This window comes from Xyrauchen texanus, chromosome 50 (assembly GCF_025860055.1).
Source record: "Xyrauchen texanus isolate HMW12.3.18 chromosome 50, RBS_HiC_50CHRs, whole genome shotgun sequence".
Taxonomy (NCBI): Eukaryota; Metazoa; Chordata; class Actinopteri; order Cypriniformes; family Catostomidae; genus Xyrauchen; species Xyrauchen texanus.
Genome location: NC_068325.1, coordinates 8,399,137 through 8,411,248, shown reverse-complemented (window position 1 = coordinate 8,411,248; position 12,112 = coordinate 8,399,137). Strand labels below are relative to the sequence as shown.

Genomic DNA, 12,112 nt, shown 5'->3' with positions numbered 1-12,112 from the left:
CCTTTCAATGCAAGTGAATAGTGGCTAGAACTTTGAAGGTCCAAAAATCACATAAAGGCAGCATGAAAGTAATCCAAATACTCCAGTGGTTTAATCCATGTCTTTAGAAGAGATTTGATCGGTGTGAGTGAGAAACAGATAAATATTTAAGTCCTTTAATATTTATAGTACAAAAGGATTGAAATATTGAGCTGTTTCTTACCCAATGTGATTGCATCGCTTCAGAAGACACAGATTAAGCCACTGGAATTTTATGGATAACTTTGATGCTACCTTTATGTGCTTTTTGGAGCTTTAAAGTTCACTTGCATTGTATGAACCTACAAGGCTGAAATGTTCTTCTAAAAATCTTCGTTTGTGATCTGCAGGAGAAAGAAAGTCCTACATGTCTGGCATGGCATGAAGGTGAGTAAATGAGAGAATTTTCATTTTTGGTTGAACTGTCCCTTTAACTGTGAATCTCTTGTTTCTCTTTTCTTCTAACTCAGTCTACACCGGTAATATGACCCTCAGATCAGAGTAATTCTTCAAATAAATGTTCATTTGACTGCCTTACGAATGTCGCTTCTACTCATCTCTCATCCGTCACTTAATAGTCTGCAGACAGACACAACATTATTAAACTGTGTTTCCGTTAGGTGTCGCTGTTTCATCGCTCCTCGCTCTCCTACTGTTTTCATTGAGCGCGCTCCCGTCGTGAAAAGTCACTTTATGGGTAAACGCGTTTCCTCTTCATCATCATTTATCTCTTTCTAAGACTGCCACTAGAAAACGATGTTGCTGTGATATTTTTGGATGCAGTATGAGGGTTTCCCACGGTCATGTTAAACTTGGAAAAATAAGGGAATTTCGAAACTGTGGCCTGGAAGCGTCATGGAAATGAGTATGATCTGTAATGGAAATTACTGTAGCGAGTGTAAATCTGTCTAGTTTTGCTCTGCTCTAAAGGTTTAATTGGTTAGATATTGCGCTTGTGTAGAGTAAAACGTGCCTGTAATCCAGTATAATGACCTCTCTCAGCTCATTGAGGGTTTTATTGGAGACATTTGTACAATATTACTATATTATTTGCTATATTATTATATTACTAATTTTATTTGCATCAGGACACATTTGCCCCTTAATTTTTATTATCGCAACACATTTGGACGTTTTACGTTACAGTTGCCATTGTTTCCATTGATGATTCTGATTACTGTAACAGTCATTTCTTTAACTGAAAGAGGCTGTTGTACAATGCGTTTCTATATTAACCCTTAAATGCACAGGTGTTTCGTCAAACATTATTACATACTCAGGCCTTTAGAAACCCAGCACATACATTTATCACGAATGGATCAACAAAATGCCCAGATATTGTCAAATTCTTAAAACATTTTCAAGACAATTAGAAAATAATAGAATATAATACATTCTGATATATTTTGGTGTTTTATTTTTCATATATAAAAGAGAAGATGCAAGAAATCTAGAACAGGATTCATTACTTCCACAGAAATTTCTTAAGACGCAAATGGTATTGAGCTAAACATAACACACTAATCTATGTATTTTCTCAGGCACTTATTGAGTCTAAATAGATGCACAACTTACATAAGTTAAGTAGTACACCCAAATGACAAAAGTCATATAATATTGTTCATGTGTTACACTTGCTATAGTTTACTTCCACCTTACCTCTTCAAATAGCAATGTCAAATGTACATCAAGTCAATTACTGGCACAACAGCACCACCTTGAGTCAGAAATAGGATGTACACTAATGAGACACAACATTATGACCACCTGCATTATATGCTGTTGTTCCTCTGTGTGCCAACAAAACTGCACCGACCCAAAGAGGCATGGACTCTACAAGACCCCTGAAGGTGTCCTGTGGTATCTGGCACCAAGACATTAGCAGCAGATCCTTCCAAGGACCCAAGTCCTGTAAGTTGCAAAGCAGTGCCGCAGTGGATCGGACTTGTTGGTCCAGCATATCACACAGATGCTCAATCGGATAGAGATCTGTGGAATTTGGAGGCCAATCAACACCTTGAACTCTTTATCATGTTCCTCAAACCATTCCTAAATAATGTGTGCAGTGTGGCAGGGCGCATTATCCTTCTGAAAGAGTCCACTGCCATCCTGGAATACCATTGCCATGAAGGGGCGTACAATGTTTAGGTTGGTGGCACGTCTCAAACTGACGTCCACATGAATGGCGGGACCCCTGGAGAACATTGCCCAGAGCATCACACTCCCTCCACTGGCTTGTCAACCACAGTGCATCCTGGTGCCATCACTTTCCCAGTTAAATTGCACACATGTACATGGCCGTCCACATGATGTAAACGAAAATGGTACACATTGGACCGGGTGATCATCTTCCACTGCTCCAAGGGTCAGTTCCAATGCTTGCGTGCCCATTCGGTAGTGGACAGGGGTCATCGTGGGCACTCTGTCTGCGGCTATGCAGCCCCAAAGACAGCAGGGTGTGATGCACTGTGTGTTGTTACACATTCCTCCCATAACCATAATTAACATTTTTGTGACTTGTGCCACTGTAGACCTTCTATCGTTTCGGACCAGATGGCATCAATGAGCCTTTGGCGCCCAACACAGAGTCGCCAGCTTGTGGTTTGTCCCTCCTCGGACCACTGTCGGTAATACTCACAACTGCTGACCAGGAGCACCCCACAAGTCTTGCCATTTCAAAGATGCACTGACCCAGTCAACTGGCCATAATCATTTGGCCCTTGTTAAAGTCGCTCAGGTCTTTTCCTCCTGCCCATTTCTCTGCATTCAACACATTGACAACAAGAACTGATTGTTCGCTTACCATCTAATCTACCCAGACCTTGACATGTGGCCTTATTTGGAGATGTTTGGAAATGTTTGGATTATTCATCTGGGAGTCCTCATAATGTTTTGGCTCATCAGTGTTTATTATGTTTGTGTACTTGCATATGAGGTACTGATAATTCATCATTGTTGATAATTCACTGTTACACAGAAAATCAATGTGATATATTAGTAATTTGTATTAATATAGTACTCATTTATATTGTAATAAACAAAGAAATATACAATGCATATTAACATAAGTATTCAGACCCTTCGTTTGGAGTCCACCAGTGGCAAATTCAATTGATTGGACATGATTTGGAAAGGCACACACCGGTCTATATAAGGTCTCACAGCTGAAAATGCATATCAGAGCAAAAAACAATTCATGAGGTCAAAGGAACTGCTCATAGACAGGATTGTGTCGAGGTACAGATATGGGGAAGGCTACAAAAATGTCTTGGCTGCATTGAAGGTTCCCAAGAGCACAGTGGCCTCCATAATTCTTAAATGGAAGTTTGGAACAACCAGGACTCTTCTTAGAGCTTCCAAGATTCTCTGGTCTGATGAAATGAAGATTGAACTGTTTGGCCTCAATTCCAAGCATCTTGTCTGGAGGAAACCAGGAACCACTCATCACCTGTGCAATACCATCCCAACGGTGAAGCATGGTGGTGGTAGCATAATGCTGTGGAGGTGTTGTTCAGCGACAGGAACTGGAAGACTAGTCAGGGTTGAAGGAATACGGAATGCAGCTAAATACAGAGATATCCATAATGAAAACCTGGTCCAGAGTGCTCTGGATCTCAGACTGGGGTGAAGGTTCACCTTCCAACAGGACAACGACCCTAAGCACACAGCCAAGACAATGCAAGAGGGGCTTAGGGACAACTCTGTGAATGCGCTTCAGTGTCCCAGCCAGAACCCGGACTTGAACCCGATCGAACATCTCTGGAGAGACCTGAAAATGGCTGTGCACTGATGGTCTCCAGCCAACCTGACATAGATTGAGAGGATCTGCAGAGAAGAATGGCAGAAAAGCAGGAGTGCAAAGCTGTGTCGCATCATTTCCAAAAAAGACTCGAGTCTGTAATTGCTGCCACATGAACGGAGTACTGAGTTAAGGGTCTGAATACTTATTTCAATGTGATAAATCAGTTTTTTCTTTTTAATACATTTGCAAATTTATCAAAAATCTGGGTTTTGCTTTGTCATTATGGGGTATGGAGTGTAGATTGATGTGATATAAATAAATAATTTTAAGCATTTTAGCATAAGACTGCAACATAAAATGTGAAAAAAAATGAATGCAATGTATCCTGTGATAGTAAACTTATATAGATATGAAATAATCATAAAAAACATGATTTATGGAAGCAAGAAGAAAAAAAGTGACACTATTACACATCTTGGGTCTTTAAAAGGTAACTAAACCCTAAACCAACTTTTTTTAGGTAATGATCTGTAAGCATGGGGCTTTATTAGTACTGGTCATTGATTCAAGTAATTTTTTTGACATTTGTGTATAAAGTGTTTTAATTCTACAATAGATGGTGTAAAAACGTCTGAGTGCTGCCCTCTTCAGGTTGAACGGTGGCTACTGCAGTTGAATTTTCCTATTGGCTGTTTGCGGTACTTCGTGACGTAAGCGGTGACAGCTGACGTAAGCAGGTTCCAACTCACCACGCCCTTGGTACGAGCTACCACGCCCATGGCAGTATAAAAACCATCTCGTTTAGTCAAAACCACTGTAGCGAGTCAGGAGTTGGAATTGCGAGTATTGAAAACGATCAGGATAGAGTATTTTAGCATCTATTTAGCATAGCATTTATATAGTTATTTAGATTATTTCGTGTAGCCTAGGTAGTTAATTAGCATATTTGTTAGTGTAGTATTGTTAGAAGCATAGTTAGTTAGTAGCATAGTATTAGGTCAGTTAGGATAGCTTCAAGTTAGCGTAGATTATCTGTATTTAGTACAGTGGTCAGGATGGTACGTAGGTGTAATGTTGCTGGTTGCAACAGCACTGCTGGACTGTATTGCTTTCCATATAGACTTGGAAATTAGAGCCAGGGGTTGCACGTCCTTGTTCTGGAAGACCATGAGTTCCCGCCTAGAGCTGGAGAAGTGTGCAAACTGCATTTTACGCGGGATTGCTTCTCCAATGCAATGGAGGTGGAAATGGGCTTCTCCAAACAGCTCAGCTGAAAAGCCACGCAGTGCCAAATGCTGCTCCTCCTGCATGGACTCCACCACCTCAGCGGCGTCTTGAGGTGAGTGATCATATATATTTGAATCACAATTTATGGTTAGGCTAAAGTTAATCCTCTGGGGTCGACAAATGCTGGCGTTAGCGATCGCGGGAGTGTTAAACGTATTGCACCCTTATACATTGTATTACGATATTGACTACCTGTATAGTTTTATTTGGAGGTATATGGTTTTGTACATGATGACGTTACGCTTTACGTCACATTCTTCTAAGTTGAGAGAACAGCTAACTGATGTTATGTTCAAGTGAAGCTTGCTAAATAAAAATCCTGCTAAAAGGATAAACATCACTGAACAGCGTTTCGTTTGTTTTTCCTGTTCGCGAGTGAAGGTGAATGCGCACTCGGATGCTCAACAGGGAGTTAAAACCGCAGTTTGAGCCAGCGGCTTGAATTGATATAGCTCCGGCCCTGTGTCCACAGACAATTCACCCTTCACTTCAGGTGAAGGTGGGGGAGAAAGGTCCTCGACTTCAAAAGACCGCTCCGTGGCAAAGCTACTTGCGTCACTCCAGTCACTCTCCATTTTAGAGTCTGACAGCAGCTGTCAATTAATCTGTCACTACGGGTCTCAGGTGCACGCCCCCCCCACTCAACCCCGCCCTCGGTTCGTCCCCTCTATCCCCGCTGGGGTCTGCCCACTTTTCGAGCATTTTTCAAATATTGCTAGTTGGTGGAGTCAGACTCTGAGCAGGGGTTTAGTTACCCTTTAATGACCCTATACACTTTTTGTAACAAAGCAGATATAACTAATTTGTTTACTTGTTTGTTTGAGACACTATTCAGAAGAGAAAAATTGAGGAATACTTAAGAGGTACAGTGGGTGGAATGAGGTCCCAGGTCACAAAATACCAGATGTATGCTTTTAAGGGTTAATGACCCTACAACAGGCTTTATTTTCTATTAGTAAAATATGCTTTCTCGTTTGTTTCTTTTGAATTTGGAGTAAAATATGACCTTGACACTACGAATGACTGGAAAAGTCATGGAAGTTACTTTAAAAAAATGTATTCATTCATTCATTCGAACTGGTCGGAACCCTTGTGTGAGTTTTTTTTTTTTTTACCCCTCACATCAACTAAACCATTATTAACCACTGAGAAACAATCACTTTTTGCTTATTCTTTTGTATTTAAATCAGCTGGTCACTGTAAAAAAAAAATGAAAAAAAAAAAAACGAGTTTCAAAGGCGCTTTTGGCGTTTCCACTGCGCCTCGCCCGCCGGCTGCTAAGCAACGACAACTCGGAGGCTGGTGCTATGAGAAAGAGGGCGTGTCGCTTATTCAGCTTAATAAGTCATTTAGAACGCGAGTGCGCGCACAATCACGCTCTGTCACACACACACACACACACACACACGACAGGATAATACGGTTTCGCCTCTATTGTGTTATTGTGTGTTAGTTCTGCGCGCGAGACGGAGTCATAACCTGCGCGCGCACTGCTGAGTTGAGAGCTGATGATGTAGCGCTGTCTTTACATGCGAGAAATTAATGATGCAGTTCGTCTCATACAGACCGACTTAGAGAAGTAATGCTTATATGATGTTTTGAATGGCTTAAGTTTGTGCGTCGTTTTAGTTCCCCCCCACCAAGGTAAGGTTCATTCCGATTACTTTTTGTTGCTAGTATACCATTGTATGTTTAAACAAATCATTAGAAACAGAAGAAAAAGCATTTTAGTTAATTATTTTTGTATTATCCGTTATATTTATAATTTAGTTCTCATTGCATTATTTCTATAATGTACTAGTTGTTTAAATAATTTATATATTTTTATAAATTGTCTGCGTATTTCTTCCTTGTTTTGCATTATTTTGCTAATTGATTATTGTTTGTATATTCCATTCATTATTAAAGTTAGTTAATATTGAACATTTTTATATTGTTTCTTACTTGTTTTTAAATTTAATATTATTATATATACTTTTTTCATTTATTGCTAGATATTTTGTTTTGCATTTTTGCCAATTGATTATTTGTGTTATCAATTATATTTATTATTTGAATTCATTAAAATATTTACATTATTATTTATCTATTAGTTGTTTTAAAATGATTCAAATATATTTATTTTGTTTAATTATTCCTTTTATTAATTATTGCTAGAATTCTTCTTTGTTTTGCATTTTTGCTAATTGGTTATTTTTGTATTATCCATTATATTTCATATTTAAATATTTACATTATTTTGTATTTTGTTAAATTATTATTTAAAAATATTTTTTGCTAAATTTATCCTTGTATTGAATTTTTTGCAAATGTATTTTATTGTTATCCATTAAATGTCTTATTTGACGTTAATATTAAAATATGTATTATTATATTTTATTTATTAGTTGTTTAAAAATATATTTGATTTGTTTATTGTTAATGTTTTCATTTATTGCTATTATCCTTCTTTGATTTGCATTTTTGGGTTATTTTTGTATCTTCCATTATATTTATGATTTTAAATTATTATTAAAACATTTAAATTATTTGTATTGTTTATTAGTTGTGTTAACAATTTAATATTTATTTAAAATAATAATAATTTAATTGCTACATTTCCTTGTTTTGCCTTTTTTGCTATTTGATTATAGTCAAATGATATAGTATCCATTATATCATTTTAAGTTATTACTAAAATATTAAAAAATAATAATAATTATGATGAATTAGTTGTTTTAACAGTTTACTGTATTATAAAAAAAAAATTTTTTTTTAAAATACATTTTATTATTCCTTTTCCTTTATTATTACATTTCTCTTTCTTTATTTTTAGATGTCTAATGACCAAATCTGGGCATCAATTTTGCTCAATGCGAAAATGCTCTCAGTAATATGGAAAACATAAAGTGTCATAAAGCCCATGTGAGAAGAAGTGACAATGGTGTGTGAAAATGTGACTAATGGGACGGAGAATAGCAGGCCGCCTTACACCCTCTTGGTGGCCCTTCCTCTGAGTGTTCTGGTTGGGCTCCTCATTCTCATCATAATTTTTGGCAATGTGCTGGTTATCATCGCAGTTTTCACAAGCCGAGCTCTCAGGGCTCCCCAGAACCTGTTTCTGGTCTCATTGGCATCAGCCGACATTTTGGTGGCCACTTTGGTGATGCCATTCTCTTTGGCCAATGAGCTGATGGGCTACTGGGCCTTCGGGCAGGTGTGGTGTGAAATCTATCTTGCTCTGGATGTTCTCTTTTGCACGGCCTCCATCACCCACCTGTGCGCCATCAGTTTGGACAGGTACTGGTCAATCACACAAGCCATAGAGTACAACCTCAAGCGCACGCCACTACGGATCAAGCGCATAATTTTTGTGGTTTGGGTCATGGCTGCTGTAATCTCCTGCCCGCCACTCATCACCATGGAGAAGAACAAAGAGAAGTCCATCTGCAGTATTAATACAGAAAAATGGTACATTATCTCCTCTTCCATTGGCTCATTTTTCCTTCCTTGCATCATCATGGTGCTCGTCTACATTCGAATCTATCAGATCGCCAAAAAGAGGACCAGAGCGCCCCCTGGAGACCAGAGGACAAAGGAAGTGCACCTGAAGGAGAACGATCAGGGCGAGGAGGGCCCTCAAGAGAGACTCAGTGGGGATCCCAATGCTAAGCCGGATGGCGCCAATGACAAGGGTGAAATAAACGGAGTGGACATGGAGGACTCGTCCTCCTCCGACCATAAAGTCACCAACCCCTGCTCCCTCAAGAAGAAGAGCTCTAAAGGAAAGACCAGGTTGAGCCAAATCAAACCAGATGACAAGCCAGAGGTCTGCCAGACCACCAAGACCAGCAGGTGGAAAGGGCGACAGAATCGTGAGAAGCGCTTCACCTTTGTCCTAGCAGTAGTTATTGGCGTATTTGTCATCTGTTGGTTCCCCTTTTTCTTCACGTACACACTGACGGCATTTTGCGACTGCTGTGTGCCTGCAACGCTTTTCAAGTTCTTCTTCTGGTTCGGCTACTGCAACAGCTCCCTCAATCCCATTATATACACCATCTTCAATAATGACTTCAGAAGGTCCTTTAAAAGGATCCTCTGCCGGAGAGATAACAGGCGAGTGGTGTGAATGGGCTACTGGGCCTTTTCTCTCTGTTTTTTGATGTCGTAACATACTGACCAGGACGATCCTACCTAGATCATGTCACTGTAATACAATCACCCGGAGTGTAAGGGAAGTACTTGTGTACAGTAAATCAACGTGTCATGTGTCATTTTACAACAAGAGACTCATGCTTTGTATAAATGTCACAATGCAACCGTGCATGGTTATGCAATTACAGCACAATATGAGACAGATTCGTCCATTTCAGAAATGTATTGTTGTGTTGAAGTTCTTAATATGCTGTCTGTGTTATATAGTTTTGTAACTGTGGTATTTTATGATCTAAAAATGTGGGGAGCATCAGTAAGCACATATACAACAACAACGCCCTTGATGTTGCACAAAATGTGAAAAACAATTCAAACTGTGCCAAAGGAATAAGGACTATTGTGACTTTATCTGCCTTTTTGTGCTGTGCTGCAATACTCATATACAGAGTGTTAAACTACTTGCTGCAATGCCAATCGTCTTCTCACGGTGCCTCTTTACTTCCCTGACATATTGTGTAATTCATTGTGAACATATTGAGATTGTTCGGCAGTCGAATCTTCTATTATCCCTGCCAGTAACGGTTCATTTAAAATCTTGATATGCGCTCTTGGGCAAAAAGATGTTGAGCAAGTCTGACTGGAACCTGACGTGCAGGTGTCACAACAAATTTCATTAGCTTTCAATGTAAATTATATCCGTCATTCCAGATCTAATGGAAGGTTCTTTGGTCTTAAGGGCCATTTACAGAGATTATTACAGTGACTGCTGGAACTAATAAACCATGTGACAAAAAGGCCAACATTTAAGCCCTCAAAGCTAGGTTACTAAATGAATTTGCACCTGTTCTTCGAACATATGGAGTGTGATCTTTGGGTCTGAATGCACAACAACACAGAGGAATATTCAGCAAGATATCAAATGACTGACAACATGACAACAGAGTGTCTTCAGGTCAAGGCGAGGTCAAGGCGAGGCCAAACCTTGTGCGGTTAACCTTCCCTGGGGACAGAAGGAGAGATCATCCTAGTGTTGATAGATGTCATGTAGAGTGAGATGGAGCGAGTGTCAAGTCCATTTCCTGTTTGACCTGGTAACGCTGTTAAAACAAAGGCCTCAAATGACATATATAAACGACCTGTTGCTGTGCATATTGTCATATCTGAAAAAACACAATTGTGGCATATGACTCAGTTTGATATTGGCTGTTTGTTGTCCTGGTTGTGCTTTCAAAGTGTTTTGCCATTGAGATTTAAGACAAACTGTGTTTGCACTCACACTCTGACAGAGAAAAGCACTCAAAATAAATAAAAAAATAAAAGAAATTCAATCCAGAGACTTTTTTGTCTGTTATTATTCTAAGGATTTTTTCATCTGTTTGGAAAAAAAAATCAATCCACAGGAATAACATCAGTAATGCATAACCAGCAGCTCTACTGCGATTTAGACTTTACAGCTCAAATAAGCATTCACTTGCATCGTGACATACAGAGCTGAAATATTTAAAAAAAAAAAAAAATCTTTAGTTTGTGTTCACGAAGTAAGTCAAACACGTCTGCGACTGCATAAATGATGAGAGAATTTTCACCTATCCTTTTACATTTAAAAACTTCATCCATTTGGAGAATATTTCACTCGTTTTTAGCGCCCCCCAGTGGACATTTCACCTCGGAACTGCAGCAATATATGTAAGGAACCACGTAATCTCATTTAGCAAAAATATCGTCATATTCATGCAATTTTCAAATGATTAGGCTGAGAAATGTGCATTCTTGTTTAAGAGCTTTTATTGATTCTTTTGTAAAATGTGTGTGGCCAGAACTTCGAAGGTCTGACTCCAGCGGTTAAATCCAAATCTTCAAAAGATCGATATTCAAGTCCTTTTTAACTAAAATCTCCACTTTCACATTCTTCTTTTGTTTTTGGTAATTTACATTTTTTCTTGCATATCGCCACCTACTGGGCAGGGAGGAGAATTTATAGTGAAAAAGGACATACATTGAACTGTTTCTCACCCACACCTATCATATCACTTCTAAAGACATGGATTTAACCACTGGAGTCTTAGGGATTACTTTTATGCCTTCCTTATATGCTTTATAGTATCAACAGCATGTCACAGAAGCTGCCCATAGAGTTAAACTTGAACTAAACCAGGAACTTTCCCTCTTATCGTTCCTTAGTTCCCTATAGACTAAAATGATCATTTTCTGAAAAGCACATGCAAATGCCCTTCCACTTTCTGAAAGGTAACAAGTAAACAGAGAGACGTTTCTGGTATCTGCCAGTGATTATCTCATCAAGTTAAATTTGACTTTGGTGTAGCATTTGACTTTGAGGTTCACCACAGAAATCCAGTGATTATTTTCCAGCGATTTTTTGTCTTTCTCCTTGTTCCCAGCACAAATATGGGAAAAGCACTTTACAAGTTGTGTAAAACATTGCATGCAGTTAAAGCTCCCTAGTGCCGGCAATATATTTATGTGCTTGAGAGTGTGTTTAAAATAAGGTCTTCATTACATGGACCTGTAGCAATTTCATAACCCTTTAACAAACTTACATAAAGGCATAAAATGGTGACTTGAAAGGTATGGCAGAGCATTGCCACCCACAGAGGCAGAGATATGACATGATATGTGCTGGCGGCGGGTGGGAAGGGTATTGGGACTGTGATGTGATGTGAGTGTGGAGATTGGCCATTCTGAAGTGTGAGTGGGAGATGGCAGAGATGGGCATGTGGTGATGGACGTTCAGTAGGTGTGAAGAAGATTGTGTTGATGCTCTTCTGTTTGTGTAGAGCGTTAGTTATGTAGTGAAGTGTGAATTAGATGGAGGGGGAACAAAGCCCTTAAAGTTCATTTATTACGTCACTGCAGGTGAGCACTGAGAGAACAATGCTGCCAATTTTCATCTTCACTCCTGTTGTTTGTTAA

At 39.0% G+C, this 12,112-nt stretch overlaps 1 protein-coding gene across 1 annotated transcript; it reads left to right on the top strand.

The window, feature by feature from the left end:
- Nucleotides 1–6,553: 6,553 nt before the first annotated feature.
- Nucleotides 6,554–10,509, top strand: LOC127641348 (alpha-2A adrenergic receptor-like). The gene is made up of 2 exons (XM_052124308.1): nucleotides 6,554–6,691; nucleotides 7,863–10,509. The coding sequence occupies exon 2, from the start codon at nucleotides 7,968–7,970 to the stop codon at nucleotides 9,153–9,155; it is 1,188 nt and encodes a 395-aa protein (XP_051980268.1). The 5' UTR covers nucleotides 6,554–6,691; nucleotides 7,863–7,967; the 3' UTR covers nucleotides 9,156–10,509.
- Nucleotides 10,510–12,112: the final 1,603 nt, after the last annotated feature.

Coding starts and splice junctions, on each gene's coding strand:
- LOC127641348 (XM_052124308.1), top strand. CDS start 7,968: ATGGTGTGTGAAAATGTGACTAATGGGACGGAGAATAGCAGGCCGCCT.